The 22,152-nt window shown below is 40.1% G+C and overlaps 6 protein-coding genes and 1 long non-coding RNA gene across 10 annotated transcripts in view; 4 read left to right on the top strand and 3 right to left on the bottom strand.

Moving 5' to 3' along the window:
- LOC124327110 overlaps positions 1–22,152 on the bottom strand; it is a 271,197-nt gene that overhangs the window by 29,231 nt on the left and 219,814 nt on the right. The window lies entirely within an intron of this gene.
- On the top strand, positions 3,087–8,017 carry LOC124327428. Its single transcript, XR_006916140.1, has 3 exons — positions 3,087–4,464; positions 4,649–5,877; positions 7,260–8,017. It is a non-coding gene; the product is annotated as an uncharacterized LOC124327428 (long non-coding RNA).
- LOC124327198 (CCAAT/enhancer-binding protein-like) lies at positions 8,170–10,190 on the bottom strand. Its single transcript, XM_046786156.1, has 2 exons — positions 9,617–10,190; positions 8,170–9,524 (listed from the first exon to the last, which is right to left on the bottom strand). The coding sequence occupies exons 1-2, from the start codon at positions 9,956–9,958 to the stop codon at positions 8,733–8,735; spliced, it is 1,134 nt and encodes a 377-aa protein (XP_046642112.1). The 5' UTR covers positions 9,959–10,190; the 3' UTR covers positions 8,170–8,732.
- LOC124327256 lies at positions 11,148–12,691 on the top strand. Of its 2 annotated transcripts, none has more exons than XM_046786242.1 (3): positions 11,148–11,293; positions 11,506–11,884; positions 11,943–12,691. In XM_046786242.1, exons 2-3 carry the CDS (start codon positions 11,563–11,565, stop codon positions 12,488–12,490), a joined length of 870 nt encoding a protein of 289 aa, XP_046642198.1. In that variant the 5' UTR covers positions 11,148–11,293; positions 11,506–11,562; the 3' UTR covers positions 12,491–12,691. The 2 variants fall into 2 exon arrangements, with proteins under 2 accessions (XP_046642198.1, XP_046642199.1); XM_046786243.1 differs by having other exon boundaries at positions 11,190–11,293; positions 11,533–11,884.
- LOC124327144 (probable endonuclease 4) lies at positions 13,347–15,679 on the bottom strand. Its single transcript, XM_046786066.1, has 7 exons — positions 15,384–15,679; positions 14,952–15,296; positions 14,760–14,885; positions 14,531–14,701; positions 14,132–14,470; positions 13,828–14,068; positions 13,347–13,733 (listed from the first exon to the last, which is right to left on the bottom strand). Exons 1-6 carry the CDS (start codon positions 15,646–15,648, stop codon positions 13,866–13,868), a joined length of 1,449 nt encoding a protein of 482 aa, XP_046642022.1. The 5' UTR covers positions 15,649–15,679; the 3' UTR covers positions 13,347–13,733; positions 13,828–13,865.
- Positions 15,873–18,631, top strand: LOC124327056 (SET and MYND domain-containing protein 4-like). Its single transcript, XM_046785902.1, has 3 exons — positions 15,873–16,953; positions 17,184–17,305; positions 17,417–18,631. Exons 1-3 carry the CDS (start codon positions 16,146–16,148, stop codon positions 18,431–18,433), a joined length of 1,947 nt encoding a protein of 648 aa, XP_046641858.1. The 5' UTR covers positions 15,873–16,145; the 3' UTR covers positions 18,434–18,631.
- LOC124327041 (hepatocyte growth factor-regulated tyrosine kinase substrate-like) lies at positions 18,808–22,028 on the top strand. 2 transcript variants are annotated; one of them, XM_046785870.1, is made up of 11 exons: positions 18,808–18,956; positions 19,174–19,258; positions 19,318–19,393; positions 19,454–19,642; positions 19,713–19,862; positions 19,926–20,050; positions 20,118–20,325; positions 20,386–20,586; positions 20,648–20,855; positions 20,921–21,561; positions 21,635–22,028. In XM_046785870.1, the coding sequence occupies exons 1-11, from the start codon at positions 18,920–18,922 to the stop codon at positions 21,824–21,826; spliced, it is 2,112 nt and encodes a 703-aa protein (XP_046641826.1). In that variant the 5' UTR covers positions 18,808–18,919; the 3' UTR covers positions 21,827–22,028. The 2 variants fall into 2 exon arrangements, with proteins under 2 accessions (XP_046641826.1, XP_046641827.1); XM_046785871.1 differs by lacking the exon at positions 18,808–18,956 and adding an exon at positions 19,031–19,111.

Genomic DNA, 22,152 nt, shown 5'->3' with positions numbered 1-22,152 from the left:
AATCCGTTTCAAAAGTCTAGACAAAACAAATTATCGAAAATTAAATTTTGACAGACACAGCCAAGAAAATAAAAATTCAAAATTCCCGCTCAAAATTTTTTTTTAAATTAGATTTTATATATTTTTGTTTTTTAGAAAACTCGAATTATACCGGAGAGGAAAGAAAGAAAAAGGGAAAAAAAAATAAAATAAAAAGGACCATATGGTTTCTCTTATCAAGCGAGCAGCTAAAAAGCTTCGAAAAATACGAAAAACTTTCGCTTTCACATCCCCTCAAACACACAACTCTCTCCCACCACCTCCTTCTCTTTTCTCCCCTGTATATTGTATCTATACACCCAGCTCTCTTATCTCCCCCTTTTTTTCTCATCCCGGCGACAAACGAACGAACGAACGAACGGAAAAAAAAGGCCAAAAACTTTCACGAGGAAATGCTCCAGCGAATAAAATGTCGGCCAACTGAAAATAAATTTTTTTTTCGTACCATACCCACAAGTCCACAACCGTTAATAGACTTTCGCTTTTCATTCTTTTTTCCGTATAATATAATTTACTTTACAATTTTTTCTAAGTCAGTTATTAGTAGATCGATGATGTGATGAAGTCATCGTCGTCGTCGGACGGGTGATATCTGGCGTGGGGTTCAAATGATATTCGATGATTATATTATCCATACAACACCACCAGTCCACCACCGCCGCCCACAGTCTGCGTGAATTGTATAGGAGAGCCAGCGACTTAAAGGCGACTCGTTTGGCAGTCGGACTTGTAAATGGACTATGACTCCCTTTTGGCTGGACACACAATCAATGACGATCCCGTTTCGCCCTTTTGCTGTAAAACTAGACACCACGTCAGTCAGTCTGTCAGTCAGCAGAATCTACTATAAATCATTAGAAAAGATTTTTATTTTAGACTCGGGAAAAATATGTTGAAAAAAATAAAATAAAATAAAATCAACGAGGAAAAATATATTCCCGACAGCTGGTGGAATTTAACCAGAAAAAGAAGAAAAAAAAATAAGACTTTCACGCGGACTTCCGCGATTGTGTCTATACACACACACACACGCTCATAGTGAAAGTGCGCGTGTTTGAACGTGTGTCCTGGAAAGAAGAAAAATACACCACCTGGACTCTCGTCGTCGTCGTCGTCGTCGGTGTATAGTATAAGAAAGTAGGACAAAGACATTCGACTATTAATTTTTGTTTTTCTCTTTCTTTCCTTCTCGACTAGAACGGCCAAATGAACCAAAAAGTCTTTTACTTCTCGATAAAAATATGTTCTAAACTATAGACGTCGCATATTTTAGGCTCACGCTTAAGGTCATACCTTGCAGGTTAGTCTGGTGACGTCATGCAAATTCCAATCTTATCTAATCGCTCGCCAGACATTTCAAATTGGAAGATTGGAGCGACATTTTTGTGTTTTCTCAACGTAACCATTTCGATTGAAAGAAAATTTGAAAAATTTTTTGAAAAATTGTTTGTCGGGAGATTATGGCGGAAATGTTCTAATCTCCTTTTTTTTGCGGTTTATTTGGTTTGGTTGATTGGTAGCCGTATAGCCCGCGGGGGTGGTGGTGGTTATAATCTGAAACCAGAGCGGCGGCAGTGGCGGCGGCAGTGGCGACGACGATTCAGGGCGGAGTCGGATATCCTTTAGCAACTGCAACTGTACAGAGAACCCCAATCTCCAGTTGCATCCAAAGTTCTCTTTTCTTATTTTTTTGATTGTGTTTATGTAATGAGGTTAAACCACCGGGGGGTGGTTGCCGAAACCACCTTTTTTTATTAGAAAAAAAATTGTTTCTAGGAACTCTCTGCTGGTCGTCTTTTTCCACCAACCGGATGGCAAGGAATGTTTGCCGAGATGGAAGGTGGAGGATGTAGTCCGGAAGTCGTGGGATGTTGAATTCCCCTTTTTTGGTGTGAGTGGGAGGCAGAGAAATGTAGAGAGTTGTACATTATACAGGTCGTGTCAAATCTAAACAAGTTCTTGAAAAAAAAATTGTTTGAATGTGACGCAATTGTTTTATCCCGGCGCGCCGCAAGTCACGGCCGAAACTCCACTCGTCTCTCTCTACGCATTTGCCCATTTATGGCAGAACCGAACGACCTTTGAGGGGGGGGGGCCTCTTTCGCCATGTATAGGATGACTAGGCAAGGACGCGCTATATAATATCCCCCATCTACTAAAGGATATTCCTTTACACGTACATTGTCTGCTGCTGTGTGTGTATAAGCGACATCGAATAGCTATTAGGAGGTCCAATTGGACAATATTGACACGGAGATTTCACCACTCGACCGAACGTGTGTGTGTGTCGGGTCGCGGAACTCTAACGGGACAATCAATAACCCAAACATCATCACCGTCTACTTTTCTATTCTAATAATAATGAAATTTTTTGGTTAAAGTTGAAATGAATAGAAATTGATTTATTGTGTCAGTAGGGAATTGATGTGTAATGGCGGCTGCGTGCCAAACGCCACACACATGCGGGACCCGCCTTCTCGTGAAATAATACAAGAAGAAAAATATGAAAATTGGGTGATTCTCGGAAGGGCGACACGATCGATCTTTTGATGTAGTTCCGCACAGAGAGAAAGAGAGATAAATATATAAGGAGAGCTTCCAGGAACTAGCCGTGTCGTTCATCGCTATAGGTCCGCGCTCGTGTGTTATAGATTTATTTATATTCCCGTACGGAGTGTGTTCACGGAATAGGGAATAGAGTCATCATCCACTCTTTCGCAAAAATCGACTATACACTTCATAGGTTTTTCCCGTTGACTAATCGACAAATTCCCGCTAAAAAAGAATCGTTTTTTTGGCCAAGGTTCAACTTTTTCCTTTAGCGTTGCACCATCCACAAATATTTGTATGGGTGTCGGAAGGAAAGTTTTTTTATTTTTATTTTTAAATATTTTTCTGACTAAACAAAATTTCCCGATTTAATTTCGGAAAAAATAATAACAAGAAATCTTTTAATTATATCATAATTAATTTTTTTTTAATATTTACTAACAAAACATTTTTTTTTATTATTTTAAATTTTAATTATTTTTGACTAAACAAAATTTCCCGATTTCATTTGGAAAAAAAATAAATAACAATAAAACAAGTTTGGAAAAAACCAAATAATTTGTCGGCGTGTTGTTTTAATATTTCAAGGTTTCTCTCGCACCGATACACCCGAATATTCCCGTAAACAAAATAATTACAAGAGAAGAAATGAACGAAGAAAAAAAACTAGGAATAATGTAATGTAGAGAGAGAAAGAGAAAAGAGAAAAAAACCGGTGTGTGCTGCTGGTCCGTTAGGACTTTGAACACAATCGCCGAACGAGAGAGAGGCAGGGGTATAGGGTCCGTTTCTGTTTTCCTTTTTTATATTTTTAATCGACCCGGCACGTGATCGTGGCATTGGGCATGAGTTCATCGGGTATTCGTCCTCAAAACGAAATATTTTTTTTTTAAACAAAAACTGGCAGTCATATTTTCGTGAATAAAAATATACCTTTTTCTCCCCCCCCCCCCCAATCAATTCTTGATGATGATGATTATTTGATCGAGTTTTGTTTTATCTTCCTTTTATGGTTAAATTTGTTTCCATTCCATTATAGAATATCGGCGTCTTTTGGTTGAGTTTATTTTCGTCCAAGAGTCGTGTCACGTTTCTTATTCTCTTGTCAAATGATATTCGCCAACGTTTGCAAATTCCAGTTGTCAATCGCCTTCTCGTTCCCCTCCACTGGAAAACAATCTCAAAACAAAAACAGGTTCCCTCCAAAAAAGTTTATTTTTAAATCGACCCTGATGATATTTAAAGATTTTTATTTCTCCTCAACTATTCCGATTAATCAACTTTTTTTTTGTTTTTCTCTTTTGTGTCTTTGTCTTTGTCTCTCTACCGGAATTGCGTCTCCCAGCCAATCACCACCGATGGAGAAAAAAATCAAGAAAACTGGATTCTCCTTCCCAAAAAATTCAAAAAATTCTTTTGGTTTTTTTTCTCTTCTTGGCAACGTTCGTGACAAATCAAAGTCCCCTAATGATTACAATTCGTTTTTTTTTTCTTCTCTTCTAGCTTCTAATAAAAGTCTCGCGAACGACCTTGACTCGGTTAGAAAAGGCACCCAACAACACGCCAGTATCACCATGAGAGATGTGGGACCCCCAGAACGTTGGTTCGGCCACCTAGCGGCAGTCGCCTTGAGATCAAAACTCACGAAAGGAAAAAAGAAAAAAGAACCACACCACGGCGTCAACAAGTTCATCGGACGTCGTCGTCCTTCTTCTCTCCGGCTCTTCTATATATCCCGAAAAGAAAAAGAAGAAAATAAAAATAAATCAGCTGCTGCTGCTGCTGCTGCTGCTGCTGCCGTTTGTTTACGATGGCCGGCAGGGCTTTGGCCAGCTACAGCAGCGCCAACGGACGAACGCAGAAGAAGGTCATCGGGTGCGTGACACGAAGCCCACTGTTTTCTTCTAATATACCGATGCCAAGTCGCAATATTCTTCTTCTCTATCCAATAACAAGAGATTCCATTTCTTTTTCAAAAAATCTACAAATAAACAATTACGTCAGCCGAATAATAATAATATCATCATCTCATTTGTTCAAAATTCTTTTCCATTTTTAGATATCGATGGGTAGACGTGATTCGCCTTTCTCATCTCTGCACAGCTGTGACGGACGTGAAAGTTGGACAAAACAGGAATCATCTCAGAAGAAGATAACCCAAAAAATGTTTTCGAATTTCATTTTTAAACATTTTTAATGGCCGGAGAAGAAGAGGAAGCTCTGGCATGCCGAGAATGCCAAACAACAGGTTATCTTTTCTTAGTTTTTTCTTATACAACAACCAAAATCGGTTGGAGGGAGGAGTCATATCCGGTGACGTCACATAGCCCACGATCTCGCATCATCGCACATCACGTGACCGCTAAAAACTTCAACATTTGGCAAAAATTTAAATTAAAAAAAAAAAAAAAAATTCCCGAAATTTCAAATTTAATTTTTCTCCCGCCACTGAAACTGTTAAATAATCAATAATTTGTTTTCAATCGAATTATATATATTTAGAAAGTTGACGTTATATTGATTTTTAGATAAAAATATTTTTTTCCTCGTCCTGGTTTCTAACCTTGCTCCCGAACGCTGTTTGCAGCTGCACAGCTTTTTCGTTCGTTCGTTCGGAAAACCCAGCGGCCACGCACACACACACGAGAGAGAGAGAGAGAGAGAGAGAGACGAGGTAGTAATATATAGCTGGCCAAAAAAGTTAATACTAAAGGTCCAAGGTTTTTCTTCTTCTTCTCCTTAAACGTCACATGACCGCCAATGTTGTTTGTTGTTTTTGGTTTCGTTCGGTCGGGAAAAAAATAAACAAACAATTTTTCCTGAATGAAAATGTGAAGATGTGCGTTGCGCATTGGATCGCATTTGATCGGATAAGATAAAAATGGTGATGAAATGTCGTCGTCGTCGTCGTCGTGTATAATGCGCTCCAATGTTTTTATCTCACCGCCCACGTTCCCAGAAGAAATTATTACGAACGAAATGATTTTTTCCAATATTGTGCAATATGTTACGGTGCGCTGTGCAGTAGTCCCGCGCGAGGAGCGGGATCGAACGCCATTTCCTAGAACAACAGAAAAACGCCCGTGCACGCAGCTCTACAGGGAGAACAGACGAATTTCGCAGGAACTAATAGAAAATCCCACCAACAACAACTGCCGCCGCCGATTCCTTGAAGAAGTTTTACGTCGGCGGTTTTTCCACGAATGTATTCAGCCGATTGCCACACACACACAAAACTTTAATGTTGCCAACGAATAATAGGAAAAACCACGCCATATAAACGAGCAGGTGATGAACAATTTTATAGTAGAATTTCATATTGTTTGAAGTGTTTAAAATTAAAGAAATTTTTCGAATTGGATTGTTGACCCAAAGTGGTGAGGTACAAAACCGAGTCTGATATGTGCAGTCGCTCTACAGAATGATTCAGTTCCAGTCAAATGCCTAACTCTGGAAAAATCGTATTGCGTAACTATTGATAACCAACGTCACCAAATAAAAGTCAAAAAAGAGAAAGAATAGAGTCCAACCTTTAAGCCTGGGAAATCCAGAGCCAGGCATCCAAAAGGTCTCCATCCTCAGCCAAGTTGAGCCCAGGCAGGATATAGGGAAAGGGGGGCATCGTGAACATACACACACACCTTCACGTGGGTGTACAACACAAGGACAGAGTTTTTTTCCCCAATTAAACCAGGAGTTGTTTATCTACAAACGAAAAAATCAAAAAATCAAAAAATTGGGTTACGAAAAAAATATTGCATAGACAAGAACAAGCAAGGAAAAGTTAGAAATAAGACAGTTTGGTTAACCCTCCTTAAATTGTGAATCAACAGGATTATACTTAAAGTTTACATGTAATACTATGCAAATTAGTTAAAGTAACAATAAAACGGTCAATAAAGTAACAAAAATCATTTTACCCAATTGATGATGCTGAGATTGTTGGTGGTGATCAAGATCAAAACTTGCACATCTTGTGGTTACGATGGCTTACTCAGGCCTGAAATCTGCACAACGAGCATACATGATAAAATGCTAGTCACTATGTAGTCGCCTAGTCGGGCACCAACATTTCATCACAAATTTGAAACAGGTTTTAACTCTGTACCTAACTGTTTCTATGATCAAAACTATCTGAAACTTGTGGTCTCTTTTGGCTTTTTCGAAACTGTGAGAAAGCAGACGACACAAATATTCTAATTAACCACTTAAAATATCGATATTAAAATCCACCCTCTCCGCCTCCCACTACCCGCCAAAATCAAATAAATCAACCCTCATACAGGTCAAACCTTTTTCTTGCATTATTAAATCACGAAAATTAAAGATAATAATGTTTATTACATTTATACTGTTGGGTGCGACACTTTTTTTCACAAGGAAAAACAATATCAGAAAATGTGTAATGATTAGATTTTTTTTCAAACAAGTTTTAACTCGATTATGGGAAATGAAATGACTGGTGTAAAAAGAAACAAGTTCAAACCTGCCTGGGAGGGGGACCTTGGTGGCATGTTAATGGAGAGTAAATAATTTACCTTAGTAAGCTCTAACCGAATTTCCAAAAAATTCGTTATCCATAATCAAATGCTATTCGGGAAATTCCCCAAATGTTATTGGCGGTTTTCCTAATGTTTTTAAATTTTATCCCATTAAAATAAATGTGGCAGGAATATCGAAGAAGATTAAAGAGAAAACCAGAGAGAAGAAGAAATGTTTATATCTAACTGTGTGTGTGTAGGCGCTGGGTTGCTAAGGGCAACGGCGGGAAAACCCGGTTCGACTCTAGCATGCAACCACACACACACACACACACAATATACATGAAACTACGTCACGATGATATGCTGCTGCCCAAGCCCAAGCCCCTTGGCTGAACTGGCGATAGCTCCATGCCCTGAACTGCGTGCTGCTGCCACTATCGACGTCATTTTCCAACGGCGCCCAGCACCACCACCACCACCAGCACTACTACACTACAGTACACACACATCTCGTTCCAACCGGTTTCGACTTTCACCCGGACGCTCCCGCCCAGAGCCCACAGTAGCTCTCATAGTATATTATAGATGGATAGTTACACTTTTTCTTTTGTCCATAAATACATATTTTGTTTCGTTTTCTCTTATTTTTTGAACGTTTCACCGTGACCTTAAAAATTTTAGGCGGGAATGGTTGTTTTTGGTTTCGTACGAAAAAATATTTGTATTATTATTTAATTATTATTTTTGCATCATCATCATCATCATCAAATATGGAGGGGGTGAGGAGACATAAACAGACACACAAACGATTTCTTGTTTTTTGTTTTGTTGCATAGCGCTCAATATTAATGAAAATCTATTTCAAATGTTTTCTGACTGCATTTGTGCGTCTACAAAAATTGAAAAATGTTTTCCAGGTGACACAGAATTTTTCCGACGATTTGCCCAGGGACCAAAAAAATGTTTTTTGACGGAATCGTAAAAAGGCGCGAATTTTGTTTTTCTTCATGATAACAACTGGGTTATTATCGTTTCACAAATAAATAATTCCCGATACAATTGTGTTCAAAAATGGGGAATAAAATCCAAAAAAAAATGTTTTCAATTTCAAAATTGTTGTTGTGTGTGTGTTTGTATCTGGGTGATGAAGTACACAAAATACAATGGGGTGGTGGTGGATTCGATCAAAGAATTTCGGATAGTACACAACGTTTCAAAAAGACCAAAAAATTCAAAAATCAATAAATTTTCTTATTTTATCAAAATTTCGACGACATTTCTTTTTCCAAAACAAATTCACAAAAGACACTTGATTTTTTTGTTGTTTCAAAAATTTATTTTAATTATTATTATTATATTTATCTGGTTAATAATCAATGTTTCGTTGTTGTTGTTTTAAATCGAGTACCGGAGCGGGGACCACGTCTCTTTTGCCAGCACTCGACTAGGGGCAGCAGGATCGGCTGCGGTTGAAGCTGTACCGGTGGTGGATAATGACGATGAAGGGGAGGAGGAGGAGGATAGTTGAATAAATGATTTCGTATGGCGGACGGACGACACCCACAATCAGAGCACTGGTGGAATAATAATAAGGAGGCGCCGCTGCTCCGCATCACATCGATGGATAAAGTGGCAAGACTTTGTAGAGTTGTTGTTGCTTTACTGGTAGCGCTGCTGGTGCTGGATGTTCTCCAGGTGTTTGGCCACCTCGCGCTGGACGCTCTCCGGCACTCCGCCCACATTGGTGAAGAGCGTGTGCAAAATGTTGAGCTCTTCCGTCAACTGCTCCACGCGCTTCTGCAGCCGCTCGTTGTCCCTCACCAACAATTTGACTTTCTCTTCCGTTTCTCTCGAGCGCAGCTTGGCCTTTTCGCGCGACTTGCGCACGGCAATGTTGTTCCGCTCCCGACGCCTCCGGTACTCGTCCGTCCCCTTGTCGGCCCGTTTGCTTCCGCCCGATCCGCTGGCCCCTCCGCCGCCGATTCCGCTCCGTTTGGAAGACGAAGATTCGCTCACCGATGAGGAAACACTTTTGACAGATCCGGGACTGTTGATGTTACTCGGACCCAAGAGTTTGTGGTTGTTGTTGTTGCTGCTGTGGCCGCTACTAGTTGATGGATATTGACCGCCGTAAGAACTGTCGTACGCCGTGTAACCTCCGCCCGAGTAGTGCTGTTGCGGAGGTGGGCTGTACGTTCCGGAATCCAGCGGTTCTTCTTTCACCAAACTATTGTACGGATGATGGTGACTTTGGTGTTGTTGTTGCTGTTGTTGTTGTTGCTGCTGCTGTTGATGTTGCTGCTGTTGGTGGTGTGGCATGTACTGTTGTTGTTGCTGTTGTTGTTGCTGCTGTTGTTGAGTCTGGCGCATGTAGTTGGTTAAATAAGGGTTGGTCGAGGAAGAAGGTTGTCGGGACAAGTCCGACAATAATCCCTCGCAGTCAATCAGACCCTAATGACAAATTACATAACATTTTATTTTTAATTTCAATTCATTTTTAAACAAAAAGAAGAAGGAAAAAAAAATTGTTTGTTGGTCAGTACCTGGAGATCCAGCGAGATTTCGGGAGTGTTGATGTCGGCCAGTTCCGGATAGGAAGCCTCGCCGATTTGTTGTTGTTGCGGCGCGTTTCCGAAAACGGCGCCGGACGGGGGAACACGAATGGGAGCCAGTCCTCGCGCCGATGTCAAATCGGCGATGGAATTGCTCGACGTAGTCAAATTTAAATGAAGATTGTTCGACACACTACGACGCTGCTGCTGTTGTTGTTGTTGTTGGGTTTTCGTCACTGAGCTCACGTCGTGGCAATGGTCCTGCAGCTCATAGAATAGCGGCGAATCCATGGCCACTAATGAACATGGCGGTGAACTGCCACTAGTAATCATCCAAACGTCTTTGAATCAAACCACACCAGTTACAACAACTAACTCAAAAACACACACACAACAACCGATGATGTGGGCGGGCAGCACCGTGTTGTAAAATGACTCTGCACTTTTTTTTCTCTAACCCAGTCAAAAAGGTACGAGAGGAGAAAGTGAACGAACGGGAGAAGATTCTAGATAGGCGCTTTGGCAAGGCAGGCGACTGAAAACGAACTGGTCTCCCTGGCTGGTTGGCCCACGTCTTTTTATAGACTGGTGGCGGTGGCGCTGCTGGCGCTTGACTCCGCCCACTTGGCGTCATTCGACCGTTCCTGATTGGCCTTTGATAGCACCGTACTACGTATACGTGTGTATATGTGCAGAGAGAAAATGTTTTTAGATGAATCATCCTAACTGTTGTTTTCTTATTTAATTTTTGGGGGCACAATTATTTGAAAAAAAAAAGAATCAATTTGAATTTGAATTGATTAATTTTGATGCCGTAAATGTTGCTGTTTAACCACAGGCCTGAAAATATCAACACACGCCGCCGGAACGTGTCGTGACGCGTTCGTTTTTCGTCGAAAGTCGTCGCAAGTGACGTCACTAACGATACCGTTGTTAATATAAAATAAATTGTTTTTATTATTAAAATTTGTGACAGTTTTTCGCGGGAAGAGGCCAAAACAAGAAATGAAAGGGGCGGGAATGATACATGTACTACCACTTTTCCTCCTACTTCTTCGAATTCGCTCACGCCGGAAGGCCGCCAACAACCAGCAGCCAGCCAGCCAACTAGTTCCAAGATTTCCAGCTCACGCAGTTTCCGGTGGTCAGGCCGGCGTGACTCACTCAACACACGGCGGGAGAAAAAACAAAACCAAACAAATTATCATTTTTCGTTTAATAATCCAAACGTATACGCTGGCGACAATAACATCCAGGATCTTCTCATCAAATATTCTTCTCTTTCTTCCGATTTCTGAATCAAATTCGTTCCAATTAGAGAGATTTTTTCGTTGAGTCACCAACGTAAAATTCAGTAGACGTATGTTTGTCGATCGACGGAAACTTTGAAATCATGTCATGAATTCTCGGGTGAGATAAGATTTGAGGTCTGTCTCGCTACGTACCGAGTTAATCAAAAATTGAAAGAATGCGACAGCTACTGATGATTGGGGAGAAAAAAAGAAGAGATATAGACACGATAGAAACGTGAGCTGCAAAGAACATAAACGCGTTTGAGCTGCAACGCTGCATTAGAGATTTTGATTTGTTATTGCATCAGCAGCAGAAGGAACATGGCGTCGCACTCTTGACATTGTCAACAACAAGTCGGAAAACGTTCGTTCAAAGGTAATTTGATGAGATAACCATTAGTTGTCAGTTTCGGGGAAATTTACAAGCTTTGAATGGTTGCATTTATTGTAATTTGTACCCGATAGATTATGAAAAGATTATATTTTTGGTTGGGTAAAAAAAGCGATCCATATCGTTTTTATTCTGTTTTTTAGTTGAACTTTGTGTAACGCAATTTGATTTAAATTAAGAATTTATTTATTCAACAGGAATAACAATAACAATAGGAACAATAGGAATAAAGTATTGGTATAAACTGATTAGAAATGGTGCCAAACAGTGAAGATAGTAATGGGGCTACTAGCAGCACTGAGCAAACAACTTTGAAATCACCTAAAACAAGTAAAGGGAAAACAACCCCTTCCAAGAGCTCCATCAATGTGGAAAAAGACACTGATGAATATCGCAAGCTCAGAGACAGGAACAATGAAGCCGTCAAGAAGAGTCGGACGAGGACCAAACTGAGAACTCAGAACACGCTAGACAAGGTGGAGAAACTCAGAGGTGAAAACACAAAGCTGGAAGACCGTATTGAGGGACTCAAGAAAGAGCTGGAGCTTCTTAAAGAACTTTTTGTCAGCCATGCAGGTATAAATATTCATTTCATGTGACGATTTAAGATATTTATCATCCCTTTCTGTTTCAGGTACCAAGAGCATGAAGAGGCTGACTGAGGTTGATCTCGATGTACTCCTTGCTGAAGCTGCTCCCAGCAACAAAAGGAGCAAGAAAGGAAACACACCGTACGCTGGCAGAAGTAGAGAAGATATTGAAAGGGAAGTTCTAGCTCTTTTAGGGCAGCAAGCAGAAGAGTCTGATGATGAAGCCGACGACGATGATGAACCACAGCCTTCAACATCCCGTGACATAGATCAGACCAATATGTCTGAAGAACAGTCGTTGATGGAAGACCCAACGAGCGCCAATAACACGATTGAATGTGTCGATTTGTCGAACGAAAACGAAACCGAAGAAATTCTCACTGTTGAACCCTCTGTCGATGATGGCGAAATCACAGAGACCTACACAATTGTCGATGATGGGACTGGTGGACCTCACATTTGGACCACGGAAGACGGTGAATCGGTCGTCGTGACTATCGAACAAGACGAACAAGGCACTTTGGTGGCATCCAGCGTCCAGCAGCAAGATTTAAATGACATTATTCAGGGAGAGATTTTGATGTTGGAGTAATCAAACCAAAATCAATACATTGATTTCATCGTACGTGTTTCTGGGTTTGTTTCACAGGCTGAAAAAATCTTCCGCTGCATTTCACACGCCTTTATAGATAACCTGAAGGATACCCACCAAGGCTTTTTTTAATTTGAAATATTTTGTATCTGTGGAGCCAAAATATCAGTTACGATCCATTTTGATCTCGAAAAATGTGAATTTGTTTTCTATCTTTTTTTTTGGTTCAGCCTGTGTAATGCGCTCGTGTTTGACTGGACCTGGATTCCTACCTATTTTTTTATTACCGTTGGACATAATTATAACCTCAGGTGATATTGTTCCTCTACATTCGCCACATTTTTCAATTACTCCTGGGAATTCCCCGGTCGAAGCAGTTTTTCTACTTTTATATTGTAAAATGTAAATTTTGAAACAATGCCAATTCATAGAAAATGGAAGCAAGAAACAGGTCAACACAGAAGCTGTGAGACAGGTTTATCTTTTAAAAAGGTGTTAGAAAAATATGTGGCCAATAAGTCAAACTTTCTTCAATTTATGGAATTATATGGCAAGGGTGCGGTAACTAAGGCGGACCCGAAGAGAGTACAGAAAACCCAACGAGCTCTTCTTCACCAAAAAACAATTACAACCAGATCCATAAAATAATATGTGACCACGGCTTCGTGTAAATGTCTTTAAAAGTTCCTTCACACGAGCGCTGTTTCAATCTGCGCCTTAGACTGAGTAATTGCGCAATTAGCCTAATGCGTTGACGCAACAATCAATTCTAGTTGTTCTAGTCTTCAGGAATATTAAGCAACCCGCCAAGGTTTCGTTGACTTTTTTTGCGCAAGTACACTCTCGAAGTAGTCTATTACATTTACATATAGTGTATAGAACACAGAAAATCGCTCCAGCATCAAAACACGAAGCTTCACTTGAAATATCTTTGAGGACCATTATTTTGCCCCGACCTTCCCGAAAGGGATGCCTGATATCTGGTAACCCTAAAAGCGATGACCCCAGGAAATTACAACATTGATTGATGTACGCACTTTAACGTTGTTTTTAACATTTCCAATAATTCGACGCAAAAAAAAACTATGGCGTTCGGGGGAAAAGCCTGAGTTGGGCAATAACAAAACTTCTAGTTCAATATTTACACAGAGGCAAAAGTCAAGCCCCTTTGACATTCAAGTCGTTTTTAAAACAGCTGATGAATAAAACTGTTGGGAATCCCATTGATAACGGCCGGGATTCCCTTTATTGACCAAATAATAACAGAAAAACAAATGATTAAACAACGCATGTAAAATCAAAGAAGAGATAAAAAAAACCCTTCTATTATCACGTACCTTTTTTGAGTTATTCGAAAAATTTTAAAGATTTAATTTCAGGCACACACAGTATCCGAATTGGCCAGAGATTTCAACAATAAAATTTCCTGTTTGTAGTGTTCATCACTGATAAAGGGAGTTTCTAGTACGACAGGAATATCACGGAATCGAGGACAATTGACAATACGTCGAAAGCCTTCCAAACCAATTTTTCCTTTGCCGATGGATGCGTGACGATCGCGGTGACATCCTAACTCACCTTTAATTGGAAATACAATTATAAATTCGCCAAAGAAATGCGTACTGCACAATGTGGTATTACCTTCAGAATCGTTTAGATGGACAGCAACAAGATAACGAAAACCAACAACACGTTCAAACTCTTCCAAAAAGGAGTCGAATCCATGGGCGGTGGCTAGATCGTACCCGGCTGCTAGAGCATGACAAGTGTCGAGGCAAACTCCGATTCTTGATTGATCAAAGACCTGCTGGATGATTTCTGCCAAATCAGAAAAATCACCGCCAATCGTATTACCCTGACGGCACATGTTCTCCAATACAACAGTAACTTTGGAATCGGGAGTTTGATCGTGGACCCAATTGATACTATCGGCGATTGATTTTATAGCTTCCTCACGCGTCCCTTTTCCACAACTCGATCCTGAAAAATAATTGGAACAAATATTTACTGGTACAATGATGAAAAATGTTGTTCTCTTACCCGGATGAATGTTGTAATACAAAATACCTAGTCTTTCGCATCTTTGAACCTCATCAAGAAGATTAGCTCGGCTTTTGGCTAAAATAACAGGGTCACTGCTACCACAATTCATTAAGTAGGATCCGTGTGGCAGAATCAAATGTGGAAGAAACTTGTGTGTTGCACAGGCAGCTAAGTCAACACTATCAGAAAAATTTGAACGCTGGGTGTAATTGTCTAGATTAATCACCTTTAAAACGTTGGACAGTAACATCTTCCATGGGTTTTGAAACCCACTGCCTTTGATTTTTTAGAAATAGAGCAAAACTGGTTCCTCCTATATTTAAGGAATTGGTAATAGCATTTTCCAATCCACCTGAAATATGTTAAAATATTGTTAATAATAAAGACCAATAGTGTATAACAAATGATAACAGCTAACCTGCTGCTGAAATGTGGGCACCAAGAAATATTTTGTTATCATACTTGACTGTTCCATTCCAAGGACTAGGACCAACTTCACGTTTAATTATTGGCTTATTGGAAGGAATTATGATTTCTGGAATAACCATCTCTGGTTTTGGAACATCGTTTTTTGAAACTTTTTTTCCAGTATCAGTCTTTTTGGCTTTGACTTCCTTTTCTTTTTTAATTTGTTTTTGTTTTCCATTTCCAAATGAATCCTTTTCATATGACTCCTTTTCCATCCTTTTTGATTTTAATGTCTTGGTAGGATTTGAAACATGGGAAGTGACACTATTTGCATTTTTCTCACAAATCTGAACTACTGTTTACATTAAAAATTAAAAATATTTATAGCTTAGTTTTGATTATTTAAAAAGACAAGCACAAATTCTCAACAAAATTTGTTTACCGGAATTTTCAGCTTGCAGCAGTTTGGTAGAAGAAGGGAGATGCAAAGATTTGTGGGATTGTTTAGCAACGTTTGACGTTTCGCCATCTTCATGTTTAATTATTGGTGAGGTTAATTTTCTCTTGGAGCTACGAGTTACTCTCAAAACAGGCTCTTCTACATCTACATTAATTTTACTTGCCATTTTAATAGCCGTACTTGTGAAACGCGTCACTTTGGAATAAAAGACCGATTTAAATGACAACAAAATATTTCGAACGAACATCGCACGATCCCGGTGACAAGCTTCAGGTATTAACCGCTAGATGGACATATTTAATCGATTTAATAACAAATAATCGTTTGACTAAAAATATAAAATGATAATAAATAAAATAGAAATAATCACAAATAATACAGTAAATCAAAATAATCGAAACGCGAATACGCGATAGAAAAACGGAGGTAAAACAGCAAACATTGAACAGATTAAGCAACGTCGCAGTAGCAGACTATTTCAGCTGATTCAAGTGTAAACAAAATAACAAAATCTTTATTTTGTTTTGTGCTTCCTTCTATTTTTTTTTACCAATAGGTACTAAGTAGCTACAAAGAAGGAAAGATTCAATTTTGATCTATACGAATTCCAAAATCAAACAGTAGTTATTTTTGAGAAATAAGGTTTATGTCCTAAAATCTAGTCCGATTTGGGGTTTTTCAAGCTGTAAACACGTGTTACTTGAACGATATTTTAAAATTGAAGAATTTCCAGTTAAGGAGAGAATGAATTTTGACAACATTTACACCCAGATTGGTCATGATCTTGAAAAAATTGGTGTTGGCAGAGAAACACTGATGCGCTTCTCTAAATGCTCTGGTAATTCTCATCGGATCTCTTTTGTTTTGGGATTGGAGTTGGTGAGAGCTTCTTTCCATGAGCCACTTCACCTTGCCAAACAAGAATTTTTGAATTATTCCAAATGTGAGATTCAATCTACTAGTCATCGAGTTGAAGGAGATGGTTACTACCAGAAAAAGCTCAACTGGAAAGCCATCTGTTTTTACAACCGTAGTCTCCTAGTTGGAAAAGATGAAACATTAGCCCTTACATACGCTAATCGATCGGCCGTCTTCTATGACACAGCAGACTGGCTCCATTCGTTGAGGGACATTCAACTCTCCCTAGATCATGGTTATCCAAAACATCTCGAATATAAGTTGCGTGAACGACAAGGCGATTGTTGGTTGGAACTGGGACAAGTCAATCAAGCATTGATCAGCTTTAACCTAGCAAGAGATTTACTTATGAACCTGTCTACTTTACAACAAAAGGACAAACTTGGCGACTTGGTATTAAAGCTTAAACAAACGAAAAACAAACAAAAAAAAGCTAAAAAATGTGGTCTACCAGACAACGACAAGATTTCAAGTATCAAGTCCATCGAACAAGAAATCATTAAGAAGAGAAGATCGGCGCCAGAATTGCACCGCGCGATAAACCCTTTATTGCCTAGCGCTTCAGCATCAGTCGAACTAATAAATACTCCCGATCGAGGCCGTTGTCTTATAGCTACTGAAGATATCAAAATAGGTAACATCTCATTACCTGCATGTCCAAGACCGTAATATTCTTTAACCTACACTAATCATGAAGTTCGTGAAGTTTCACAAACGGAGTGCCGTGTGCATGCCCGAAGATCGAAACGATGAAGCGTGCTGTGTGAAATGTTGTTTGTTGGTACGTATATTTATGCTAACCTCGTTTATCCATATTTGTGTCATTCTCAAATTGAAGAAAGCATTATTTTTTCGTGTGCACAGGAGAAACTGTTATAGTAGAGAAAGCTCATGCTTCCATTCTACTAGACGAATTCAAAGAATCGCACTGCCATCATTGCCTCCACTGGACGCCAGGACCGGTACCATGTCACAAATGCTCTCAGGTTTTATTAAATTTGTGATCTTGTTCCTTTTTAAATGAATTTCTTAAATTGTAGGATGACTAGTTGGAAAAAAAAAAAACAATTTAACTGACACTTTTTTTGTACTTCTAGGTTGGATTCTGTAGTACGCAATGCCGCGATGAAGCATGGGACAGCTACCACCAATACGAGTGCGGTTTGACAGACTTTCTCTGTCGGACCACACGTGATGTCAATACGGGCCAACACGGATTACTAGCCCTCAGGACGGTTCTGAAAGCTGACAGGCGATTGATCATTATTGCGAACGAACAGGAGAAATCTCCTGAAAGTTATGCCAGCCAAGTGTTCGATTCCGCCAATTACGACACGGTCCATCGCCTCGTTGACAACTCGTCTCAACGTTCAACGACGGATATTTTCAGACGGACCGTCATGGCAGTTTATTTAACAAGTTTGATTCAGATTCGTGATGGTAAAGATCGACCCGATGAAGTATTAGCGACGGCTGTACTTCGTTTACTTCAGAGCTACCCTTGTAACGCCCACGAAATCTCCCATATGGCCATACCTGTCCCCTCAGGATTCTGCTCTCAAAGTAAATCATTGCAATTACAACAGATTCAGTCGTGTGAAATTGGTTCTGCGGCCTTTCCTGTTGTCAGCCTTATGAACCACTCATGCAACCCCAACGTTGTTCATCTTTGCTACGGAGATGTCATGGTGGTTAAAGTCATCCACCGGATCGCACGCGGGGAAGAAATCCTCGACAATTATGGCTACCACTATGCCACTCATGAGAAGAGGGAGCGTCAACTGAAACTTTGCCAGCAATATTACTTCCGTTGCCGTTGCCAATCTTGCGTGAAAGACTGGCCTCTCTACAGAGACACTCCTAAACTTACCAGCAGACCGGACATAGCAGATCGTATCACCAAGGATATCAACAACTTTAAAAAACTCTCTTGTTGCTATCCGGAAGGGTCATCTCAGCTGGAAGAAGCGGCACGGTTGTTCATTGGCCATTTGGACAACATGGAGTCTGATCCATCAATCAATCTTCCCGTCCAGGAATATAATAAAGCTCAAGAAGGGTTGAAACTTTGCTTGGCCTTATTAGCTACTTTAAGTCCCCACCTTGTTTTTTGATTCCATTAGGTTTTATCTCTAGAAACCTTCTCAAACTCAATAACTTCATGTAGCTCTCACCTTGCTTTCAGTTTATATTAGTAACAAGGGTTCATTTTGATTTTGATGCAGTTCTGAATTACTTGTACTGAACTGAAGTCTAAACCCTTCATTTTAGCGATTGCGCATGTAGTTTCCATTTGAAATAAACGGCTTGATTAAAAACTTGTATCCTTTATCTTAAACAAACTACGATATATTTCATTTCAATAAATCGAAAGTATTTTCGGGCTGTTTAGCTTTTTTAAAACAAAATAGGACAAAGAGAAAGGAATAGTATAGATAACGTTTGAACTCTGATCATCGATGACACAAGCCAGTTGCTGTTTAGTGCGTACCCTCCCAGCAATCAGCTGGCTTTTTTTTGGCTTGTGTGTGTCATCAGAGAATTTATTTAGGCGTTTTTCTTTTTTCTGTCGGAAAAGAAGTAGGAAATATTTCTTAAGAATGTTTCGATCCTCTTCAGAGTTTGACAAGCAGCTAGGTACGTACATTTTTTATTTTCTTTCCTTGTAGCCGAAATGAGATTAAACGATCTTGTAAGGTTTCGCACTTTCAATTTGTTCGTGTACGGTTTCATCACTCCCCATTTCCTTTTGCGTATTTGACGGAAAATGTCTGAACTAGAAACAGTGCTAGGCAAGATTTGTGTGATGTAAATAAATAATGAAAAATAACAGCTTTGTGTTTTTATGTTGCAGAGAAAGCTACTAGTCATTTGCTGCTTGAACCAGATTGGCAGTCAATCATACAGATTTGTGACATCATCTGCCAAGGAGATTGCCAGTAATGAAAAATTTATGAGTGTATTTGATTCAATATTCTAAGTTTGTATTCTTTTCTAGGCCAAAGTATGCCATCACTGCTATCAAGAAGCGTTTTTACAATCAAAATCCTTATGTTGCACTTTATGCACTTCAGGTATTAAATCCTTTTAAAAAGTAGTTCTAAGGGGATGTCATTGTCAACACTCATCATTAGGTTCTAGAGTCTGTGGTTAAGAACTGTGGATCACCGATCCACGAAGAAGTAGCATCTAAAGCCTTTATGGATGAGCTTAGGGAAATGGTTCACAAGACAACCAATGATAAAGTTCGAGCAAAAATCTTGGAACTTACACAAACATGGGCTTTCGCTTTCCGAAATACTCCGAAATACAGCATAATACCGGTAAGTTTCATTTCCATTATAGATACAATGTTTTAAAAATATTTTGCTGATTTGGTTATTTTCCTGTTAGGATACACTTAACATTTTGAAAGCAGAAGGCTATACATTTCCTGCTCTGCGAGAAAGTGATGCAATGTTCGCTGCAGATCGTGCACCTAACTGGAGTGATGGAGATAATTGCCATCGTTGCAGGGTTCAGTTCTCTGTTATTGTTCGCAAGGTATTCGTATATTTAGCCACTGAATTTGTTCTTTACAAAGACAATATAAAAATTTTGATTTAGCACCATTGTCGAGCGTGTGGGCAAGTATTCTGTGGCAAGTGCACTCCTCGTAGTTGCACACTACCGAAATTCGGGATTGAGAAAGAAGTTCGCGTTTGTGAAGATTGCTTCGAGAAGTACAACTCGTAATATCTTAAAAGCATTTATAACCGCACATCTGAGCTTCCCATTAATTTTTGTGACATTTATTAGAGATGGACGTTCAGGAAGGGACGAGTCGGATTCATCGATCAGCAAACCGGCTGAATTAAAAGCAGAGAAAAGTCGCAAAGAAGAAGAACTGAAATTGCAGGAAGAAGAAGAGCTGCAACTAGCTCTGGCTTTATCTCAATCCGAAATTGAACATAAGAAGCAAACTAGTAAGACGCATACACAGCGAACCTATTCATCCCCAGTAAAGGTACACTTCACTTAGTATATTGCTGTAATTACTTACACATGTAACCACAATTGTTTGCAGGAAAGCCAACCTTCAAAAGTGACAGCATCCGAGATTGAAGATCCAGAACTAGCTCGCTACTTAAATCGGTCCTATTGGGAGCAAAAGCAACAAGAAAAAGACAGCAGAGAAAAGGACTCTGAAGTGTCGATCTATCCTAGCGCACCCGTCACAGCAGCTGGACCCATGTCACCCACCAACAACGGGATGAAAACTGTTGAGGTATTAAAACTGGTCGCTGAATGTAGTAATTCATTTGTAGTAATTGAAATGATTCCAACAGAGATACCAAAATGGCGAGTCAGATGAAGTCGACGAATTTTGTGCAACTCTTAATAGCCAGCTGGATATCTTCGTTAACCGGATGAAATCCAACTCTAGCCGTGGCAGAAGTATTGCAAACGATTCTTCCGTGCAAACTCTCTTCCTCAACATAACAACTATGCATACTCGACTGATGCAGTACATTCAACAACAAGAAAGCGCTCGAGGTATTTGAAAATTATAATTAGTGCTCCAAAACGGGCCTTGACATTGTTCCTTTTTTACTCCCTAGTGTACTATGAAGGGTTGCAAGATAAACTAACCCAGGCTAGAGATGCTCGAGCTGCACTGGATGCGTTGCGCGAAGAACATAGTGAACGGATTCGTCGCGAGGCTGAGGAAGCCGAACGCCAACGTCAGATTCAAATGGCCCAGAAACTGGAGATAATGCGTAAAAAGAAGCAGGAGTACTTGCAGTATCAACGCCAGTTGGCCATGCAGCGGATGCAAGACGAGGAAAGAGAGATGCAAATGCGAATGGAGCAACAGAAACAAATGTATCAATTGCGTGGTCAAATGCCGATGCCAGGAATGGCAGCAATGCCACCCGGTCAAATGCCGCCGGGCATGCCTGGCTATCCTCCGCAGCAACAACATCAACACGGTCCATACATGGGCCCTCCTCAACACCCGGGTTATCCTCCTGAAATGTATCATCCGATGCCAGGACAATACCCCGGGGTCCATCCTGCTGCACCAACACCTAGTGCGCATCAACCTGCTCCAATGCCTGCTGGTCTTCCTCCAATGGCTGGGCCGAATTATGGACCTCATCCAGGATACCAACCTTATCCTCAACAACAGCAGATGCAGCCACAACAACAACAACCGCATCCCGGTATGCACCAGTACGCGCCGCATCATCAGCAACAGGTAGTTATCGTAAATTACTTCTTTTAAATCAATATCGATGAATAATTGTCTTGATTACTTTGCATTTCCTCAGCAACCGGCTTCAGCTCCAGCTGGACCAGGTCAGTATGCCCCACCTCCTCAGATGATGATGATGGCACAACCTCCGCCACAGATGCAACAGCACCATCAGCAACAGCAACAACAACAGCAACCTCAATTACAGCAGCAGCAACAACCCGGTATCCCACAGCCGGCAGTCGCCGAATTAATTTCTTTCGACTAACGTCGATTAGGTATTGATAATAATGAGCATTCCGATTGCATCAATGTCATTATGAAATAATTCATCTCTTTCAACCAGCCGGCAAGATTTCTTTCGCGTTAAAAAAAGGTTTTCAGTTACGTTTACCCCTCTGGTCGATGACGACATCGAGTTGTTTAAACATCTATTTAGGTTTTTCAATACATACAATTAGTCTGGCGAATTGCTGAGTAAGGAAATGGTTTGCAACGGTACTGCGTTTGTGTCGTGCCTTTATATTTTGAGAAGGAACTCAAGTTTTCGAAATGATTTCAATTAAATCATGCAACGCGTGCTTAACTATTGTG

This window comes from Daphnia pulicaria, chromosome 2 (genome assembly GCF_021234035.1).
Source record: "Daphnia pulicaria isolate SC F1-1A chromosome 2, SC_F0-13Bv2, whole genome shotgun sequence".
Lineage (NCBI taxonomy): Eukaryota > Metazoa > Arthropoda > Branchiopoda > Diplostraca > Daphniidae > Daphnia > Daphnia pulicaria.
This window is presented reverse-complemented; position numbering and strand designations above follow the sequence as displayed.

Coding starts and splice junctions, on each gene's coding strand:
- LOC124327144 (XM_046786066.1), bottom strand. CDS start 15,648: ATGTTCGTTCGAAATATTTTGTTGTCATTTAAATCGGTCTTTTATTCC. Junction 14,886..14,951: donor TGCCCACATTTCAGCAGCAG/GTTAGCTGTTAT, acceptor AACATATTTCAG/GTGGATTGGAAAATGCTATT. Junction 14,702..14,759: donor TACTGTCCAACGTTTTAAAG/GTGATTAATCTA, acceptor GTGTTGACTTAG/CTGCCTGTGCAACACACAAG.
- LOC124327198 (XM_046786156.1), bottom strand. CDS start 9,958: ATGATTACTAGTGGCAGTTCACCGCCATGTTCATTAGTGGCCATGGAT. Junction 9,525..9,616: donor AAATCTCGCTGGATCTCCAG/GTACTGACCAAC, acceptor ATTTGTCATTAG/GGTCTGATTGACTGCGAGGG.
- LOC124327056 (XM_046785902.1), top strand. CDS start 16,146: ATGAATTTTGACAACATTTACACCCAGATTGGTCATGATCTTGAAAAA. Junction 16,954..17,183: donor TACTGAAGATATCAAAATAG/GTAACATCTCAT, acceptor TCGTGTGCACAG/GAGAAACTGTTATAGTAGAG. Junction 17,306..17,416: donor CATGTCACAAATGCTCTCAG/GTTTTATTAAAT, acceptor TTGTACTTCTAG/GTTGGATTCTGTAGTACGCA.
- LOC124327041 (XM_046785870.1), top strand. CDS start 18,920: ATGTTTCGATCCTCTTCAGAGTTTGACAAGCAGCTAG. Junction 19,643..19,712: donor CGAAATACAGCATAATACCG/GTAAGTTTCATT, acceptor TTTTCCTGTTAG/GATACACTTAACATTTTGAA. Junction 20,051..20,117: donor TGCTTCGAGAAGTACAACTC/GTAATATCTTAA, acceptor GACATTTATTAG/AGATGGACGTTCAGGAAGGG.
- LOC124327256 (XM_046786242.1), top strand. CDS start 11,563: ATGGTGCCAAACAGTGAAGATAGTAATGGGGCTACTAGCAGCACTGAG. Junction 11,885..11,942: donor ACTTTTTGTCAGCCATGCAG/GTATAAATATTC, acceptor TTTCTGTTTCAG/GTACCAAGAGCATGAAGAGG.